The 21,797-nt window shown below is 36.1% G+C and overlaps 1 protein-coding gene across 2 annotated transcripts in view; it reads right to left on the reverse strand.

Moving 5' to 3' along the window:
- The window catches only part of Synd (protein kinase C and casein kinase substrate in neurons protein Synd), a 161,777-nt gene that overhangs the window by 74,185 nt on the left and 65,795 nt on the right, over window positions 1–21,797 (reverse strand). For both annotated transcript variants that reach the window (XM_068766939.1, XM_068766938.1), the window contains exon 3: window positions 6,570–6,814. In XM_068766939.1, coding sequence (XP_068623040.1) covers window positions 6,570–6,786 — 217 coding nt within the window. In that variant the 5' untranslated portion in view covers window positions 6,787–6,814. The remainder of the gene's footprint in view (window positions 1–6,569; window positions 6,815–21,797) is intronic.

Here is a 21,797-nt window from a genome sequence, read left to right on the forward strand (position 1 = left end):
TAACGGGTGACAGAAGAGGTAATAAAAGATCATGAAGTATGAAAGACGAAATATATGTAAATAGATATAAAACTTTTTAACTTACTAAATGTAATGCCTTGCCTAAAAACATGGTGGGGGAACGAAAGGCCCTCAAAATCAAGGGCATAAAAAAAACATCCGACAATATCTGCTTATTGTTCTATTTCATATAAAAAGCAGCTTTAAATAGTGTCAATAATCACAGACGGCTTGATACATCAACACTTAATAATAATTGAAAATAATAATACAAGCTAAGACAAAGATGTTATGTCCCAAGTTTCAATTTTTAACATTCAGGAAACCTTGACCCATCGGTATTAATTATTAAACAACATTCTCGTTAGTTACATCATCATGGAGACACGCAGGCGAGAACACTGGAGTCCCAATGTACGGTGACATAATGGGGCAGCGCTCGAGGAAAGCCGCGGTATGTCGCAAGTGTTCTATAACTGGTCGGTTACGAGTCTCAACGACCTGCCTCCAAAATCAGCATTCCATTGTATCCTGATTGAGTCACTGACGAAAATTCGTTGATGACCTAACCAAAGTGTTAACGAAATTTTAGAGGAAGTGAGGGCATTGTGTATCATAAACTGAATAGCACATTATTTATTATTTTTCCAAAAAAAAAATTATTGAGAAAATCCTTGCTTCAAAGATATCATCGTCTTAAATCAAAAATGATTTATTTACGTTGTGTCATTTATATTCTAGAATGATGTTAATGCTGTTAACCCTGGGAGTTTATACATCTTTCTCGGAACTGAGTTCACGGTGCAGAAGGGTCCGTGAACTATTCAAAATTTAAACTGGTACTTGTATTCCAGTTTGCAGAATGTCAATTACACGAAGGTAGCAGTTCTACACGAGTTTATGTGTAGTGGACAAGCATGTGAGTGTACGACTTTGGAGAGAAGCGAGAACCAATCGACTATTTAAGCTAGGATACTGATTCTACCTGGGATCGTCACCGCTGTCGTGTTGCCTTTGTTTCTTATAATCCTTGCCCTTATGCGTGGCTACTCGTGTCGAACGATAGCGCGAGTCAATTTACTGCTTGCGCCATCTATCGGCGCTTTATTAATTAACAGCTTTTCTACATATTTATTTACGTATCGACCATACCGTTTTATTAAATTCCAAAGTCACGATTGAAATAGTTTTCCTTAATTACAATAAAATTACAAAAGAATACGCCATTTTAATCAGCAGTCACGCGCAATACTTTCGATTTTCGAATCGATACGGTATGCCAGTGCACGCTTTCGGGGCAACGAGTAGTTGCGGATTCGAACCCGTGATCGGAATTGCCGATTGCTTACTGTCCAGTGAACTTTCAATTTCACTTTAAATTTTATTCTTGTTACATACCATTATGTGGCAGTGGTATAACTTATAGCATATTTAAGACAATGAATTGATATATCATCACCATATCAGCCGATAGACGCCCATTGCAAGACATAGACCTTCGCGGGAATGACCGGTATAACGCTGACCCATCCAGCGCATCTCCTCTCTCGGTTCACCTATTGGGGGCTTGATCTACACACGCCGCAATATTCAATAGCATATAACAACTATATATGATATTATATACACAACACATATGCACTTAATGATTGAACGTGGATCTTATAACACATCTTATATCGCAGATTGATAAATATTGAATGTTTGTATTTAAAGAGTCATCTGGTTTGAGTGTTTGACTTGTACCTCTTAACCCTTAATAGCCTGATTTACGAAAGTGATTTTTTTTAATATTACTGTGTTTGCTTGAGGGTCTAGATGAAGGGAAAAAAAGATTTTTTTTAATTTCGTTGGAAATAATATTATACAACAGTAAAATTCGTACAGCCAACCTACAAAAAAACTAATAGTAATGTGAACATTCGATTTAAAAGATTGGTATCATAATTGAAACTCTAGGCTATTAAGGATTAACAGTAAGCTCGAGTCACTTCGATCGCTTTACAGAGTGACGAATTCGCAATTGCCTCTAAGAGGGAATCTCGACTTGGGCATCTGAGACGCGTTTAGCATTCCGACTCAAGTGTGCCCAACCAAGCCGGTTAGGCTCTATTGATTACTGTAATTGGACCCTATTATACATGGTTAGTGACGTCATACTGGTTTATTAATTAAAACTTTATTTCTACAGTTTAAAGTCACAGACATAACCTTAACCACATATCCTCTACGACCACTGCACAACTTACTGCTACTCTAAACTATTTATATTAACAACAACATATCAGCTAGGATTTAGCTATAGGAATTAACTAATTTCTTTATAGGTAGTTGATAGATTTTCATTATATTGTGTGCATTACGTCATATGAAATCTGCCAATGAAAATAAATCTATATTCCACGAAACTTTATCTATGTACTCGTATAAAAAAGTTATATTTGTGTACTGACTCATCCACTATATATCTAAAACCGTAAGGAAACGACGAATAGAGACAAGCTAAATTAAAATGTACGGATTTTTTTTACAGATTTCACAAAAATTCCCACAAGAGGGGTAGAGAAGACGTACATAAAAAAATTATTATTTTTCAAGTAATATCAGTCATTAAAACAGTACAGGCAACGCAGAGCGAGCGGGGGGCGCGAGGGGGCAACGACTTAATTATTTTTATAACTGAGTGGTAAATAAATATATGTATTATACCTAAACATCTTTAAGACTATTCCAAGAGCAAGGTATCTTTGACTAGGCCACGTTCTGTCAAACGCGCTTCCTACTCTAAAATACCTACCCGCACAATACCAGTTAGTTACGAACCGGCGTAGAGTTGTTTGTTCATCGATATGTTTGCACGGTTACGTGGCCGTTGATGCAACCGAAGTACGCGCGGCTTAAATGTTTACCGATCTCGTAAGCACTAGGTTTTACAGACACACTTTACGTCGAGTTTGTATGGTAAAGGGGGAACTATCTTATCATGTATGCTATATTACATTTCATTTTAATCGCCAATAATGAAATTCTCTACTTTTATATGATCTCCGTTTTTAAAGGCATTTCGTTCCCCCTATCATATTATTAGGACAGACTACATTTTCGAGTATAATTTTTCATTTATTCTTTATTTTTCTTCTTTCACGGTATCTTTCTTTCTTTTTCTTTCATTTCATACGTATTAATATCTCTAATAACTCTTTTCATGGCATTTTTCATTCTTTCACCCATAGTCTTTCCATTTCTCTATTTCATTCTCAAAATATTACAGTTTTATGGTAGGTTGGACTAGTTTATGGTTAACCTTAAATTCAGTTCTGTAATAACATTACTATGGTCTTACATCCGATTACTAATTTTGGTTCCTTTCAATAACTTCCTTTACTATTGGTCTGCAATACTTTAAAAATGTTGGGCGACACACAGCGTCACGCGACTCTCTGCTACTATTTACTGCCTTGTGGTAAATCTGGGCATAGTATGCAATGAACACAGACCGTTAATGATCTTGACAAGGGATTTCAGGTTCGGCACAAAATTAATCAATAAAAATATTGATTTAGAAGAAGTGATATTTAAATTGTCTTTGAGTATATTATTTACATAGCATGTTTGATTTGTGTCTCGCGTTACTAGATCCAATTACAATGCCGAAAATATCTATTTACAATATGAGGTCCTCACTATCACTAGGAGCTGATCGACGATATAGTCAGTCGCGAAAAGTGGATGCGAACAGCGCAAGGTCGTCCATCTTGGTAACCTTTGGAGGAGGTATGTGCCTTGCAGTGGGCGTCAATCGACTGACATGGCGATAAAGGTGATGACTATCACTGGGTGACCTAGTGTATTTCTAAGTAAGAAAAGGACCAATATTTAGCCACTTCCGCACACGCAGTGGTAGTCGTGCAACAAAGTGCACCGCCCGCCAGCCCGCTGACAAATGCGCATGCGGCAAACAATGCGAACTACACAACTGCCACCGTCAAATCACTCAACACGTGTTTCACTCCTCCACGGGGCATAACGCTTCTTCATGGTCCTTTTCTTACTTAGGATGGACTTCCGCAAGGTAACGCCTGATTTCATTAAATAGTGTATTTCTGTAATAAGTATGTATGCTCTTCATTGATAACTTCGTTAACGTTCACATTCGCGGAGGAGGTTAATTAACCCTTTGCATTCGAGAAGTAAGCCTCACTCACCACGCGATTTTAAGCCGCAACTCGAGAGGTGACTGTCGCTCACCACTTCGTACGCTGCGGTAACTTGATGCGCGGCGATAGTTGTTTATGTTTAGTTCCTTCGACGCGGGTTTCTACGCTCTCTTTGTATAATCTTATGAAGTATTTAATGGAATCAGGCGTTACATCGCGGAAGTCCATCCTAAGCAAGAAAAGGACCAATATTTAGCCACTTCCGCACATGCAGTGTTAGTCGTGCAATAAAATGCACCGCCCGCCAGCCCGCTGATAAATGCGTATGCGGCAAACAATGCAAATCACACAACCGCCACCACCAAATCACTCAACACGTGTTTCACCCCTCCACAGGGCATCTTCAGGAGTTATGTTACACCGATTAGTGCCAAACACAGAGTCATCTTATGAAGTGTAAATGATATCCCTTCAAATGGAGATAAAACTTTCTTACCAGAAATTAGTACGCAGCCACGAACCGGGCTGCATTTTTGGACTCAGTTCGAACCTGACAGCCCTGGCAAAGGGTCTAGAAAAGTTAAAGTTTTTGATCCCCATTACCATGAATCGTGATAACGAAGTACACCTAGCAAAATACATCAAACAACGTACTAATGCGATACTTGTCCCGATAAACCGGGCATGCATTTTGGCAATTGTTACATAAAATACAAAACAAAATTACAAAGAATAATGTTAAATAAATTATCCTTGTAAACATGTAAAGATACATTAAGTATTAAAATATAAAAGTTTTGTATGTTACTTTGCGTGTGTAATCATTTTATGTTAGCGGTAGTAAAGTCACGAAAGGCGCTAAAAACGTCTCAAGTTGCTGGTAGATTCGCGCGGAAACGTCCTCGAGTGTAAAGGGTTAATATCTGCTTCTAGATTGGCAGCGAGAATAAATTAAATATTTAACTTGCTAATATTTTGACTTTGATTATTTCAATAGTATCTTTACTTACTTAAAAGATTTTTAAAGTAAAATCACGTACAAGTTCATACAAAACACAAAGTAAATAAAGCACTCTCAACAATTTAGAATAGATAAAAAGAAATCAATAAAGAGGCTTTCGCTATTCGGCTCGCGTCCGTCCATTCGCAACCGCCCGCAGCATAAAGCCCCGGGTTCGATTAATGAACAAAAAAGACAAAGCCTCCAACAGACGTCCGGCCCTAACAGAGATGTCAAAGGGTATCCTGTTACCGGGGACCGAGGGGTCCTTTGTTCAACTTCGTACCGAGTTAAGACGATTGAGATATAAACACGGAACGGGTGCCGGGTTTCAATAGGATCGCTTCACTACGACCTGTCTATACAAGTTTATTTTGGAAGTAAATAAATTCGTTGTTATTGTTTAAGCCCGAATAATATCGTTTAACGCTGCTAGTTCAAAGGACAAATGTATATAGGGTATTTGGGTGATAGGTGTAAAGGCTTTAAATTGGGTGAATGTAAAGTGTTATACAATAAACAATAAGAGTAAAAATATAACAAGATATTTTTCGAATGCTTTCATAAGGTTCTGTTAATTTAGATCTTAGTAACAGAAAAGAAAATAGATTCTATAGATATGATCACAAATTTAGAGGATATAGATAAATTAGAAATAACTACAGTCGATTGGATATTGTTAATTATTTCATGTAACTGTATTCCCATTGGGATGATATGTCTCCTGATGGAAATAGCGAGAAGCCGTACTTAATACATCGTCCGGGTCTGAATAACGGGCATTGATTGATAAAAGGCTTTTTTCTGATTTTGATTTCAAGGATATATTAGTTTCCTCTTGATGATATTTTGACCATTTGTATGCAGCAGACAGGTAATGTAATACACAATGTGCAGTCAACTTATACAACACTGACTGTTATAGAAAGTATCATTTTCGTTCTTTTAAAAACCTGTTGTATTTTAAAAAAAATATGACTTATAATGCTTAACTAACTGAAAAGTTTTTTTTAAAAATCGAGGTATTTTTTATCAAAGGGAGAAAAATACATAGAGGATTAATAAGTAAATTACCTATGGAGTTCTCATAAATATTTTGGAGAAATGATCTCTTGTCCAAAATAGTTAGGAAATCCTCAAGTATCGAAATACCTAGGATTGTAAACCAAAGCTTTTAAACATCTACATTTGCCGATTATTTATTATTTAATGTAATCAAATGAAATGAAATATAGGCCGAATAAAATTTTCAAAAGACTATACTGCTACCGAAACCGCTGTACCGCGCGCCTTGGAAAATCGCGGGGAAGTGGGAGCCAAGAAAAAAGGCGTGAGCATCGCCATTACTGACGTAACGGAGTGCCCGATATTCCGTCTTGTTTCGAAAGTATTTTAGTGGTTGGAGGACTGACCTTTCTCGATGAGATCGTTCCACTTCTTGCCCCAGCCGCGCAAGCTCTTGGCGTATGTCTTCTCTATGTCGGCGCGCTCCTGCACGAGCGCCTGCAGCTCGCCGCACAGGCGGTGGCCGTCGTCGATGCGCCGCGTGGTGCGCTTGTAGTTGCCCGGCTCCCAGAACGAGTCGGACGCCCCGCTGAGCAGCGCTTGCTCGTCGCTGTGGTGCGACATGGCGGTGCGGCAGTCACACACCGCCCCTCTGCAACAACACACAAAACCTTGTTATACTAAAATGAATGACTAACTGTTTCTTCCTAACCATCTAGATTTATTTAGCTGTGACTGAAACAATAAAGATATTATAAACACAGTAATTAATGATTTTTATTCTTCAAAATTGTATGAAACTTTCTGGGATCGAACTCATGACCTCCGATCAAACAGTCATTCACAACTAGGACTAGATATCTTGTGTCTCTAACAATAGGGTACCTGTACTTTATCGTTATAGGTATGAGTCAGTTGTTTACATTAGCTACAATGCGCCGCAAACTTGAACGTACTAATATTTTTTTTTCATATAACCATACATGTAAAGATAATCTTATAGTAACCTCCTATATATACTGTCAATTATACAGTTTTGTATTATAAATAACAAGTTGAGTAATTATTATTAAAAAACAACGAAATATAGTTATCTATAAATATATGATAGCTAAATAATTTATTGGAGTGAAATTTATTTTGAAACCGACATTTGCTTGAACTGCGGGAATTCAGATCTATCAAAGACATGTACTGCTATTAGTAAACAAAAGTCAATATTAGTGATGTCGACAGCGCAGATATTATACATTTAAAATATGCCTATAGTCTTTGCTCCGTAAAAGATTATAAATTATAAATCAAATAATTATTTGACCCATTGGCAATACAACATATATTTTTAAATTCTTAAGTTGCTCGATAGGTAGGTTTGTTGGTAGGTGTATGTAAAAACACACATTTATACAAAGGCTTCCTTTTCCATTTTATATGTTTACTATTACATACTAATCTCGCGGATTGAACGAGTACCGTACGCAGCCTCCATAAACATTCGCCCCACGTCCCACGTCCCGGGCGTCCAAAATTCCCTTCGGCGCCGTTATATTCGCAAACAGATTAAAAAACGAGTCGCGTATGCTATTCATTGCCTTTTTTGTTCCAGTTGAAGGTACAGCGTTTGTTGTTTTTTTTATTTACATAAGTCAGTTCAACTCGGAACGCAACTTTGAGTGTGCTAAATTTCTCGTTCGTATTATGGACATAAAAATGATTTCTGCACGTTATTCAGCTTTTTAGATAAATGAAAACATTGCTTATGCAAGACTTGTTAAATAATTAAAAATAGAGGAACCCTATTTTGCGGAAATCCATCTTGAGTAAGAAAAGGTCCAATATTTAGCCACTTCCGCACATGTAGTGGTAGTCGTGCAACAGAGTGCACCAGAGCACCAGTGCACAGAGTCTCTGTGTTTGGCACTAATCGGTGTAACATAACTCCTGAAGATGCCCCGCGGAGAGGTGTGTGTCTAAGGATGATAACTTAATAAATATTTAAATGAGATTTGCTTCGAATTTTGTTTTCAAATCACGTTCCATATATATTTACATGAAAAATATTTTTTAATGTAAATATTTATGAAACAGTTACATAAATGCTTTGATAAGCGGGCGATTTAATGATCTAATATAGCCTTAGTGTATATATGAAAAAAGGCCGAAAAGATAGAATAGTTTACGAGATTTGCGTTTACGCTTGGCGACCCATTTTTATTTATATATATCGACAACATTAAGTTCACGAGAAGTCATTGGATACGGGCAGTAAGAGACCAGCCTTCGGGTCGGTCTTTGAATGACGCCTATGCCTTGTAATGCGCATATGTCAGCTGATATGATGAGATCGAAGAAACAACATAATTGATTTTAACAGTCTGATGACAAGTTAACTGTGCAAAATTTTTAATATTAACAGCTGGAATCAGTTTTAATCAAATCGTCGATCGGTAGACACTTAAATATTTATTACGTTATTACGCATTGATAAGAGGGCGGACCCGTATCGCTCTTAGGCGGGCAGATGCTATGCACGCGCAACTAATTGCCCACCGACACTCAATACGAACGGCAATTTAAATGTTAATCCGGCTAATGGATCTTTCGTACACGTGCCGAGCCAAAGGAAGCGAATATACTTGACGCCACTTTATCTCAAGCACACTAGGATTAGTTACATGTGATTACAAAAAGAATTTTGTTGTTAACACGTGAGAGCGTCACTCTTGGTGAAATAATATAAACATCTTACTGTATGCAATTGATATTTATTTTTTTATATGTCCGACATTGTTGCATGACCATCTGTCATTTCTACTTCCTTCCGGTTGTGACACCCGGTCCCTAACTTAACTAAATGTTGCTGATATAAATATCAAATAATGTTTACTTGGGTATATGGCAGTTCGCCACACGTTTCGATGGAACTACATCAAAGATAGTTTACACAGAATTAATTGTCGGATGAGTTACAACCAAGGCAGAGATTCCATCCAGGGACCCTTGCGTCTCGTTACTCCATGGTGCAACCGTCCAAGCGGCCTTTAAGCTAGACGGTCTCTAAATCCGGTTAAAGCTCTAGCTAGAAAAAATAAGGATTAGGCTAAGCGCCTTTTGCGTCTTGATGTCTAAAATCCTCGAAATCTTTAAATTCTATCAAGACAACTGTGACTCTCTATAAAAAATGTCTGCTGTATGGAACTACATTCATCACCATCATCATCATGGCAGCCGGAAGGTGTCCACATACAACCAAAGGAACCTGTTGGAAATAGTGTGCATCCGACAACCTTAACAAGGTCGTATGTTCATCTTATGGGCAGACTACTCCGTGATTGACGGTCTAGTCTCCGCTTTAGAACCTTAAGGTTCCACCGGCCACTCGACAATCAGCTGGTATTTATCGGTTACTTTCACACGTACGGAACTATTAGTTCCAGGTTTTTGTAAAGAAATCTAAAAGCCTATACCATTAGACGTCTTCGTTGTTCGATTACATGATACGATTCATAAAAATTTTTTTTCATAAGAGAAATTCACAGGAGAATTCATACGAGATAAATAAGTATATTGAGATTCGTAAATGTGAAACATATGAGTATAGTTTTGGGAACAAATTTATTTATTAATTATTAAATAAGGTGTGAAATAGAAATAAAAGTACGCTCGAGTGTAAAGATCCCATATGTGACGGTTTAAAAGTTAACAAATAAGAAAATAAGCCGGCGGCAAAGTCAAGATAAAATTTTTAAGAGGCCACTCGCAGACGCTTACCCGCATCAAACATTCACAAAGCTTAAAGTACAGCGGCGTGAATGAAAGTAATATTTATTGTACCGGCAGTTTAACGTCTATTAAACTAAATTCTAAGAGGCAAGTTCCGGTAAAAACCAGTTAAAGCGGTTCGAGCCAGCTGTTTGAATGGAAGTTATCTATGTTTGGGATAATAGGACATAAATACGGTGCCAGCTGTGCTCTTTGCACCAGACATCGCTTTATAGTGAAATGGTTCAGAAGGATCAGGTTTTTAATTTGTTAAGTTTTCGACTTCAGTGTAAGTGGTCTTTTTCGAAATACAAGTCGTACATCTAATACATAAAATTTCCATGTCACAATGTTAGTTACCGTACTCCTCCGAAACGGCTTGATAGATTTATACCAAATTTTTTATGCGTATTCAGTAGGTCTAAGAATCGGCTACTATCTATTTTCCATACCCCATAGTGATAAGGGTTGTTCACACTTAAATTTTTTTTTTTTAATTTTTGACGAAATTTTTTGTTTTTATTTTTTTATAATGTGGCATTAAAAATACATACAACCCTAAATTTTCCCCCTCTACGATCAACCCTTTAATTTTTTTTGCAAAACAACATTTACGGGATCAGCTAGTTTTATATAAAATACACAGATGGCCTTTCCGGATTTGACTCTTGTCGCACAAAACGCCCTGAATCCGCTAGAGTATCGCATTTTATGTTATTATAATAGTCTAATATCTTCCGCTGTCCACATTCAGGAACTTCCCACGACCTTGTTTATGTCGTTGGTCCATCTAGTGGAGGGCTTGCCCACGTCCGCGTGGTGTTTACTGCCACTTCAAACACGCTACTCTTCTATGTTCGTGACTTTGCTTCTTTTCCTGTTTACTTGTTTCTCTTTTGATCTCACAGTGAAACTCCCAGCATAGAGAATGGAGCAGGGTTCTTATGAAGCCCACCATAAGCGGCCACATCTCACGTTCTTATCTCATCAATGGCAACACACATTGGTTAAAGACCTTCGCCTTCAAACATTGAGGTATATTGGATAAATAGATATTTACCTTATGACACATATAAAGTGTTTTTGTCAACCTATTTAAACTTGTCTACAAAGAAATAATTAATAACGACAATGACAAGCTATTGATATATTGAATAAAATAACCCCGACGAACTTAATGAGCGAACAGTGCACTCAACCGTAACTTTGACATCGATAAGAAGTTAATTGCGGGCAATTTGAATAATTCATAGGCTATAAATTACACGGGTGTCGTAAAAACTGGTCGCATCTCAAAGGTGTTTATCACTGAGTGATAACGATTCCGTCACCCGCGCGCGACTCGAGGTCGGGTTGCGTCACGGTCCACACCTGATGATCGCCGAGATGCTGTTTATGTCATGCACGGTAATCTTCCTCTCGTATATCAGTTATGATCAAAGTCGTGAATAATATCTATGTTGTAAGACGATTTTTTTATTTTTATTCTGTCATGTTCACTTAAATACGGATAGACATAAAACAATTTATTCAAACAATGTCATAACTTAATAGTTTTACTTATAAAGTGATGATATTAATTTGAACATTAATCGACGGCTCATAAGCGCGGTAACAGTCAGCCGTATCACGGCAGGGGGTTCGATATCTATATTCTGGTCACCAAGGATGCGGCTCTGTGTGGACATAACAAGCCTGCATCAGAACGAACACATTTCCGTCGTCTCGCCGAGACTCGGTGTTTGGCACTGGTCAGTGTAACATTACTCCTGAGGATGCCCCGTGGAGGGGTGAAACACGTGTTGAGTGATTTAACGGTGATAGTTGTGTTTCGCATTGTTTGCCGCATACGCATTTATTAGCGGGCTGGCGGGCGGTGCACTTCATTGCACGACTACTCTGCTGCGTAGCGGAAGTAGTTATATATTAGTCGCTTTCTTAGTTAGGACGGACTTCCGCAAGGTAACGCCTGAATCTATTAGATAGATGAGGAAGGCTTTGACGCCCTAGGGGTAGAAGAAGTTCGACAGGAACCACAAACCGCCGTACAAAGTTCGCAAAGTAACAGAAGATACTTCAAGGTCCCGCGTGTTCACGGCAATACGGCACTTATTAATTTATCACAAGAATGAATTTCCTATACAGTTAATTTTACTAGAACTATCAAGCTTTGTGTAAAACTAATTTTTTTTGGTGCTTACTTGAACCTAGGGTTCAGTTTTTATTGTTTACAGGGTGGTTCATAATAGATGTAACTCGTGCTTTGTTACAGTAACATTCACTATAAGCATAACTTAATGTTATACATGAATGTCTTTTTGTTTCACTTTGAATTTGATGTCCGAGTAACGTAGTTTACAAAAGTATAATTAAATACGAATGTCCGTATTAATATATGCATTCAACATGATTTTCTATCGATAGCTTATATCATAAAGGTCTGTTCATATAATTTTACACTAAACAATAACAGCAAAATATTTTTTTTCGGTGAATGTTATTTTTAGAAACGTCCAGTAAGTACAAAACAGGCGTGAAGGCCGTTGGTCGTGTTACTAACTAGGCAATAAGAAAACGTTTACCCAAAGTACCGCAGAGCGTGGTGCACTTTCCCCTTGCACCGGGCCGTGCGCCGTTTCTCTCTCGTTATAGCCATAGCGCAGACGGGACTCCCCCGGCGGCTTCGTCGGCAGCTGACTAGTTCACCACAACACTTCGCTCATACACGTCCACTTGATTACAATTTCAAGTTGTACTTAATACTTTTCTTTTGTAATCATAAATATAATTGTAGAAATAGAGAACTGATTCTTGACCATCGGTAAAAACATGTCGATATAAAAAACATGCTTAAAATCCTCGCGAATTTATTCAATACAATTTCGACAAAATTTCTTTAATTAAAAACTATAACTATTTTAGACAACCGATTTAAGAGTTAACGATCTTATATGCCCTTTAAACTATGTTAGATTTACTAACTTTAAGATGTATATTTATATACATACCTATAACTTTTACATATATAATAAAAATACAAAATTTCACACATAAGTACCTAACAGCATTAACCGTTCAATCGATTATAAGGACGATTAATTATAATTTATATTAAATACATCGATATATATCTTAAATGAAAATTTAAAATATTTTTTTTTTATTTCGAACTGTACCTTTGGCAATTTATTTATTTCACTTTGATTTTCGGTATCGTAAACCTTCCGATTTATATATCCTTTAGCTTTGATGCTGGTCTTTAAAGGATTCGCAAGGAATTATTCAACACCGGTAGAGTTGGAAAACGCCGAAGAAACCTCTCCCTGATGACTCCCACTACCGGGTGGTCGTTCCATCCTACCTCACTTGGCACTTGCTCTATTGATCGTTATTAGCGGGCATCGCTCCCGTCATTTTATTACGGCAAGCCCCTGAGTGCGTTTATGTATTTTATCACTCAAAGATACATAATTTAACAGATATATTAATAACTATGTTAATGTTGCGCGTTTAGTCATCAGAAATGTGCATATATTATTCAACCACAAAAAGGGATTCCCCTTTTTCCCAGCAGTATTATCCTATTCTTTTACGATTCAACTTAACGTATATATATTTTTAATTCGAATATATTAGTGATGCAATTCATATATTAGTGATATTTATATATTCTCGTGCTCTCTCGTATCTTTTAAAAGACAATTTCGTTCGAAATTATTGAGTACACACAATACAATTTGAATAATATAAATATGTAAACAAACAATATAAATATATAAACCATAATCTTTAATCCCTGTTTAGTAATGTTTTTATTTGTTTTTTCATTGTTTGACTATAAATCATTAAATGTTCTCAGTGAGATAGTTATAAGGTAACAAATGTAACTAATTTTATATTTCCAAGTTTCTAAGTTTATACTTTCTTACTGCCTTTTGTTACTGTTTATCTTCAATAAAGTAAATATATATCATACTAACAGTCTGCCTCTCACTCAACCCCCTTGCGTGTGGAATTTCGTAAAATCCGTTCTCTTCACCTCTACTTAGGTATCATCATCGTCGTCATCTTAGCGGATTGACTGTCACCATGTCACACATGTCCCGTAACTAGTGACTTCCATCGACCTTGAGTATAACGAAAGGAATTTTCCTACCAAATTTGAAGTCTAAGTGGCGGTTCTTAAGATAAAGAAATGAGTCAGTATAGCGGAAAACTCTTATATGTTTTATAGATATTTCTTATTATACTTGATATTTACTTTGATATGTTTATTCTATTCATGTTCTCGTTTTAGTTATGCAACGCCCTTGGAATGTGTTTTATGGTCATATTAATGAGCGTGTCTTTTTTAATGTACACATTATCATGTTAAGGTTCTTAAAAGAAATATGCTAAATGGTAATCACCATTCTTAACATAAAAATATAGGTTAATTAATTCTAAATCTGCAGGTAACTTGTAAACGTCATTACCAAAGCTACCTCTCCAAGTTACGAGGAGATAATTTTAAACATATTGCATATTACAAGAAATACCATAACAACTTCTCGTAACATTAATTAACGAAAGTTTTGTAGTAACTTACAGACGATTACGTTAGTATATTTTACAACTTTATATAATTAATATTTTTAACTACTAACAATCATATGAAATATAACAACGCATATAAGTGAGAAAATAAAATTGGTAATATCGATGTGTTTTATAAAATTATTAAGGAATATATTTCCAACATACATTAAAACTTTTTCTTTCAAATTTAATATCGTCAATATAAATATAATGCTGTTCAAAATTCATCACAACAGATATTGCGAAACGAGATGAATTTGCATAGTTAATTACCGCCAAAATATAATTTACACAGCTCAAATAATCTTGTTAAATCAGAAAGTGTCACTAAAAATATTGTTGTTTCTAAATCATATAAATGCGCTTTAAGTTTGACTATTGTATCTAATTTAGGTTTCTTCGTTAAATTAACCATATTTTCGTATAAGTCATAATTATCACTACGCAATAATGGCTTGATTGTAGTCGCTTTAAAAATACGCTTGCTTTAGATTTGACAATTGAAAGATTTAATCAGTATCTCAAAGTAGTTTAACTTAATTCCAGACATAAAAATAATTATTGTAACTGTAACTTAAACAACAGTATTGGAACCCAAAAATAAATTACTTAAATGAAACTTAAATGTTTAAAATGTTATACTTTAAAAGAATATCTTAATAACATTAAAATTTAGGATGTACTTAGTTTAACGCGTGCCATTTTACTTTTTGCTCAGCTTTTCGACTCTTGAAATGGACAGGATTAATTATGATTAGTTTATATAATACAATTTTGCTTTATCTGTATTTTTCGTTATATTTATTTTATTTAACACATTGTTGACATCATCTTCATCTTGTATATTCTCAATGACATCTCGTAGCAAAGCCAAAACAACTTATAAACTGTACAAACCCAGTACTATTTAACCAATTTCTAGTATTGTTATCTTATATATATATATATATATAAGATAACGATACTAGCTATAAGACGGCTCGGAATATTTACCAGTATTAATAAAGGCGTTTATTAAAAACTAAATAACTTGTAAAAACATCTTTAAAAAAAACCTGTTTCTACTGTAACTAATATATAAATATGTGTTTTTTTAATTTCTTTTTACACTTTTCGTACGTAGCACAGCTCGATAACGAAAATATATGTACCCATTTAAAAAGGAATGCTAAATAAAATTTGAAACTGGCTAAATACACTGCACCGTCTATACTCGGTACACGAGTACAATTACGCGAGCTCTGCCGACCACACATTAACAATAGGTCGTTACGGTGTCCGTGGACGTATTTGAATACTTGCTGCTTTATCATTATGTATACGAAAATGCAAAACCAAGGTCGGGAAAATCAATCATCTCTTTCTGTTGCTGCTTCTCAAACATATTGTAAACTATACAATTTTAATTATTAATTAAAACGAAACGAAACGTTGTAAGTTATAATTACTCAATGAAATAGTGTATATATGCTACTACTATGTTACAAATATTGTTTCATTTCGCAAATATTAAATTTGGGTTTATTAACCCTTACATAAATTAGATTGGTATGTATTAGTTACACATATATAAACAGTTTTGCATTGCATAAAGTTATATAAGTCGTTAAAGGTAAGACTATTTGTTATCTCTACAAACTGTACAATCACAGTTGAGCGAAGTATGTGGAGTGATTTAATATAATTTCAAACGTGTACGTTACTATAGATATTCGAATGAAACTCGAAGTTATTATAAAGATGATGACTATGACTAAAATAATCCGTTCGAAAATTATTAAAACGAAAAACAGGTGGACGTTACGACTTACTGAATTTCAACGTACTTTTGTTGTAAGGTTTTTTTTTTAAACCAAATTAAAAAATTAGACGTAAAGAATGGCAGTGCAGCTACCACGAATCGCTCGCCATAATCTTTAATCTCTGATAATTACACCGATAACTATATATTTTTATTACAAAAAGGTTAGGTTAAATAGTCTTGATCGTTGTATTTGGAACAAGAGTCATGTGCGCTTATGTAGACCTTAGTTCTTTATGCGGATCCTAGCTTTTAACATAAAAGTTACTTCCAAAATACGTGTAACGATTTTTGTATATTAGGGGGACCGCAAAGTAATGTTGTTTCTGTCCACATATTTTACAGTAAAACCGATTGAGTACCGCACCTGCATTGAAAATTTGTATACTAGATAGCAAAAGGTTGTTGATAACGAAGGTGAATATATTGTTGATAAGAAAAATCTCGTGTGAATTTAACTCAAGAAAGCGACATTACTTTCCGGTCCCCCTAATATATACGATTGATATACTATTTTCAACTAATCTCGTCAAAAAACTAAACGCAATTACTTCGCGCCTCACTAAAACTTCGCAACGGCGATCTTCTCGTCAAGAATCAGCAAACATAAATAGTGCGTCGCAATTCATGACTAACAATTATATTTAGCTATTACATTATTGCTCACATCATATACGTTTATATATGCATCGGGAAGACACGTACTCCTCCAGCTTTTTAAGTATGTAACTGTTACATTCGAAATTTAAAATATTTCAAAATTAACACGTTCCATGCCACTGCAATTTTTGAAGATTTTCCATTGATGCCGCGTAGGGCATATACGACACACACTTTAAAAATTAAAAAAAAAATTGTTTAAGACGTATGTCATACTTTTTCAATACTGCAAAGTTACAATTAGCGGGATAAATTTATTAATTTTTATATGCATTATTTACGCGTATACGTAATGTGAAGTAATCTATATTCGTATCTACATTTAATTTTTTAAGAATCCTTTATTTTTTAATGAGAACTGCAAACGGCCTGAACGGAAAGTGCAGCGGAGGTCGTATAAGTCCCACTTGGCATGGAATGTGTTAAATACTACACTTTATAACACAACATTCGATTATTTCGAGTTCTAAAATCGATTACACTTAAAACCACTGAATGATTCGATTTCTCGTGATGTGTGTATAATAAAGTTTACCGTACCGTCCACCGCACACGCGACACTAGTGTATACAGTATATTCGAGAAATCAATTATATTTCTACCCAATCGGTTGAAACGCAACCGTTGACTGATACAAGTTTTCGAGCCTCTATACAACATTTCGCAGGCATGTAAATGCGATAATATTCACCACGGTCGACTTTCGTCCTTATTACCTGGGCGAGATGGATGACGTTGATTGAGATGGTCGCAATTAGCCGGCAGACGCGACGACCTTGCCCGGCTGATTCATGTAAGATAAGTAAAAATGTCGGCCGACACGCTTGACAACATTACCTGCGTTAAATACGTAATCCAAAAAACTTTGGCACTTTGTTAAGTAGTTATTTGAAATGTCCTTGAAAATACTGATAACAATATCGAATCCGAAAAAAATATGTTCGAATGTAAAAGCCATGTCGTTGCAATATACTTCATAGACGTTAGATATTTAGTTCTGGATTATACAGATGTAACATCTTTGTTTACCTCATCATCTTATCTATATAAAATAAACCTTTACTTCCCTCGGTCACGCATTAACTAACTAACGACTACCGATTTAATTCATATTTTTTTTCTATAAGTTTTTGCAAACTATTTAGAATCAATACAAAAAAATTACACAGACAACTTAGGAATTTCGAAAAACACGGTGTCTATTTTGTCATCGCGCTTTTCAAAGTTTCAAATTTCTAGTGTTTAACTACTGTATCTGTCATTATTTATCGAACACCTAATTCATACATTTAATCATAATAGATAAAGTCAATCATAATAGAGAAGATAAAGTGATCACACTGAACTATTTTACTTAATTTTTTCTACAGGAATGTGACAGGACAATAGCCTCTGGCAGTACAAGGTCTTTCAGGAAAGCTGGTTTATTGTATAATTCATCAACTCTGTGTGCCTTCAAAAACCTAAGCCTCGAACTTGCATCGTTCATCTAAGCTTAAGGTTTACATAGTTTAACAATAACTCGCTAACATAAGCCCCTGGGGAACTAAGGGTCTAAGCCAAGAATAGCATATAAAACATAAACAACTTCAGTAAATGTAGAAGAGAAACATATAAAACGCATCAACATTAAAAACTCATTAATTAAGATTTTCCATATTAACAGCCGCATAAACTCGACTTCAAAATGTAGTCTAAGTGGGCACATTTGCTAATGACCTTGACCTATCATTCATTTCGTTCGCCGAAAAAGATGCCGAATTAAATATTTGAAAAGCATAAGTTATATGGAAACATCGTATGATCTTTGAGTATATTTATGTGTAAAATTTTCCTTAAAAACACTAAGACAAGATTATTTAATTTGACAATCAAAGCAACAAAACACCTTCGAGCGTTTGTCTAAATCATTGAAATAAAACAAGCTTATAAAGTGTGTATACACTAAAAGAGGCCGGTCATATTTCGTTAAAAACATTTAAGGTCATTGACCTCTACAATTACTTATTTTCTTATCGATTTAATACACTAATATTTTTGTAGCGGTCATACGAATAATCGATTGATCATCAATATAATGTCACTTATTAAATTTTACATATATTTATATAAAAATAAATATGTCTGTATGTCAATCATAAAACCGTAAACTGTGCATGTGCCCACGAAGGTTTCTAAGTTGGTATGACAAATTTTCGACAGATGGCGCCACTGTTATTCCAGAGAATTTCACATATTGCGAAACGAAACATCGTGTTGTCTTTCCTTCAAATTTATTTTAGTTGGTGGCGTTGCCACGCGCGCATGTCACATCTAGTCGTTCAAAAATTAAACTTCGTAATACTGCAACCAAGAGTTCGTGACAAAATTTTTGATACAGATCAACTGTCTGAAACCACTACACAGTGTCTACATTTAACTGATGTTCATAAATAAAGCGTTAGCGTCACAAATTTAAGTTTAAAAGCTCTTTAGCCGATGTGACTATTGAGATAATAGAAGGCCTAGTTACAATATGTAATATGCTGTATCACATCTCAAGGCAAGCGAGGTTTAGCAATGGCATTTTGTGCATTAATATTGCCAATGCTTCACAAACAAGTTTCCAGAGGATGGGCAGCTGCATTCTCTGCGTGCCATTATATCACATGGAGATCGCCACCTACCTGCTAGGCCTTGCCTTATGGAATATCCTCCCCATAGATATCTTTGGGGGAGGCTTATATCATACAGAGGACGTCTATGGGTGGAAACGTAAACCATGTCGAGGACCATATCTCAAGTAAGAAAAGGATCAATATTTAGCCACTTCCGCACATGCAGTGGTAGTCGTGCAATAAAGTGCACTGCCCGCCAGCCCGCTGATAAATGTGTATGCGGCAAACAATGCGAATCACACAACCGCCACCGCCAAATTACTCAACACGTGTTTCACCCCTCCACGGGGCATCTTCAGGAGTTATGTTACACCGATTAGTGCCAAACACAGAGTCCATAGAGATAGACCATATCTCAAGGTGATGAGTGATGTGTTTTTTTCATCACGGATATATGCTGTTTACCTTTTGGCAGGTACAGCTTCATGAGGTTTGAGATGGCATAGCTAGAAAGTCGTTTTGTTTAAACATCTTTACAGTAACTATGAAGGAAACCTTAAATTCTTAACACCTGGCCGGGCGTTCCCAAAGTGAATTGGTGCACAATCTTTCAGGAGGATACTCCGGCTTGGGTTGTCCGTAGATTCCCATTTCGCATTCTTTCTCGAGGGCGCCCGAGATTGCTGTACCTCGACTTTGTCGGTAGCCTGGTTAACATTACTACCACTTTAAACCACCACTTCAAGCCTTAGCGCTGGATGAAGTGGCGGAATAAACTCTAGCAACGCTTCTTTTGTTAATAAGGGAAAAAGTTCGGAAGTACGTAATACTATATTCGTCGGCGACAAATGTGGTGGTTGCGCACGATTTTGAATTATAAAATGTTGTGGACCAACTTTATTTCAATGAGATTGCTGTATCATGCATCATCCCGCGAACGCGCTCCCTGTGTTGTCACTTTCTAATATAAACAAAGCTAAATTGCCGTTATTAGCACTAGAAATATGAATTTATTAATAATTTAGCTAAAGAAACTCTATACCATCGGCGGGTCCAAGCAATTTAAATACGAGATAGCAATCTACAATGAAGATGGTTTATTATAATGAGTGAAAGGAATATTTTGAGCGACTAAAGGAAAATTATGATAATACGTTTGTAAATATTAGTATATGTTTGTGAATAAATGTAATACTTCACCGGGTTTGTGCAGCTGTACCTCTCGTCTCGTTGTGTGCATATCTACCTATACACAGTATTTACTTATTTAATGGAATCAGGCATTACCTTGCGGAAGTCCATCCTAAGTAAGAAAAGGACCAATATTTAGCCACTTCCGCACATGCAGTGGTAATCGTGCAGTCTTTCTTTGACTCTGCGTTTGGCACTAATCGGTGTAACATAACTCCTGAAGATGCCCTGTTGGTGAAACACGTGTTGACTGATTTAACGGTGGTAGGTAATTCGCACTGTTTGTCGCATGCGCATTTATCAGTGGGCTGGCGGGCGGTGCACTTTGTTGCACGACTATCACTGCATGTGCGGAAGTGGCTAAATATTGGTCCTTTTTTTACATACCTATGACATTAACATATTAGGAGAATGGGCCACTCCGTTCCGTCAATCCGATGTTAATACTCGTGATTTTCTTTCAGCACCGGCCTCGCGGTACTATCCTAGGACGCGGTACAGAGGTTTCGGTGGCACAAAAAACATGAGATATGATCCCGGGACATTGGCAGTGAGCGTCTTTTGGCAGATACGAATGAATCAATGAATAAATACGAATATTGAATCTCATAAGCTCTATATATTCCTTGCCTACAATTACTATATTTTTATTACTAAAGTTACAAAATCGATAGTTTAATCGATTCTAATATATATATATATATACCGTAAAAAAAGTGCTTAAGTTATTTCACGACGCAAGTACCAAAAACCATGTGTGGAACCATTCAGATTACTGTTTATAACATGTGTTAACGTACGCATAAGTATATCTTATTACAATGTGTGTGCTGCAGGTACAGTTGCGAGTGCGTTTGGGCGGAGCGATGTGAAAGTTCCATTCATGCGCCAGTCGGACGTAGAGTACGCGCGTTCCGATTTATTAATTATTCCAGCGCTTCTTAAACTACGGTTCGCCAACTCAACATTATTTTTCTCCTTTCTATATCGACACAAACATGATGTTATAAACGGCTGTACAGGGAGTGTGAAATCGTAAATATCAG

Source organism: Battus philenor, unplaced genomic scaffold, assembly GCF_028537555.1.
Source record: "Battus philenor isolate CCGP_79_NKW_IND1 unplaced genomic scaffold, ilBatPhil1.0.hap1 SCAF_22, whole genome shotgun sequence".
NCBI classification, from domain to species: domain Eukaryota; kingdom Metazoa; phylum Arthropoda; class Insecta; order Lepidoptera; family Papilionidae; genus Battus; species Battus philenor.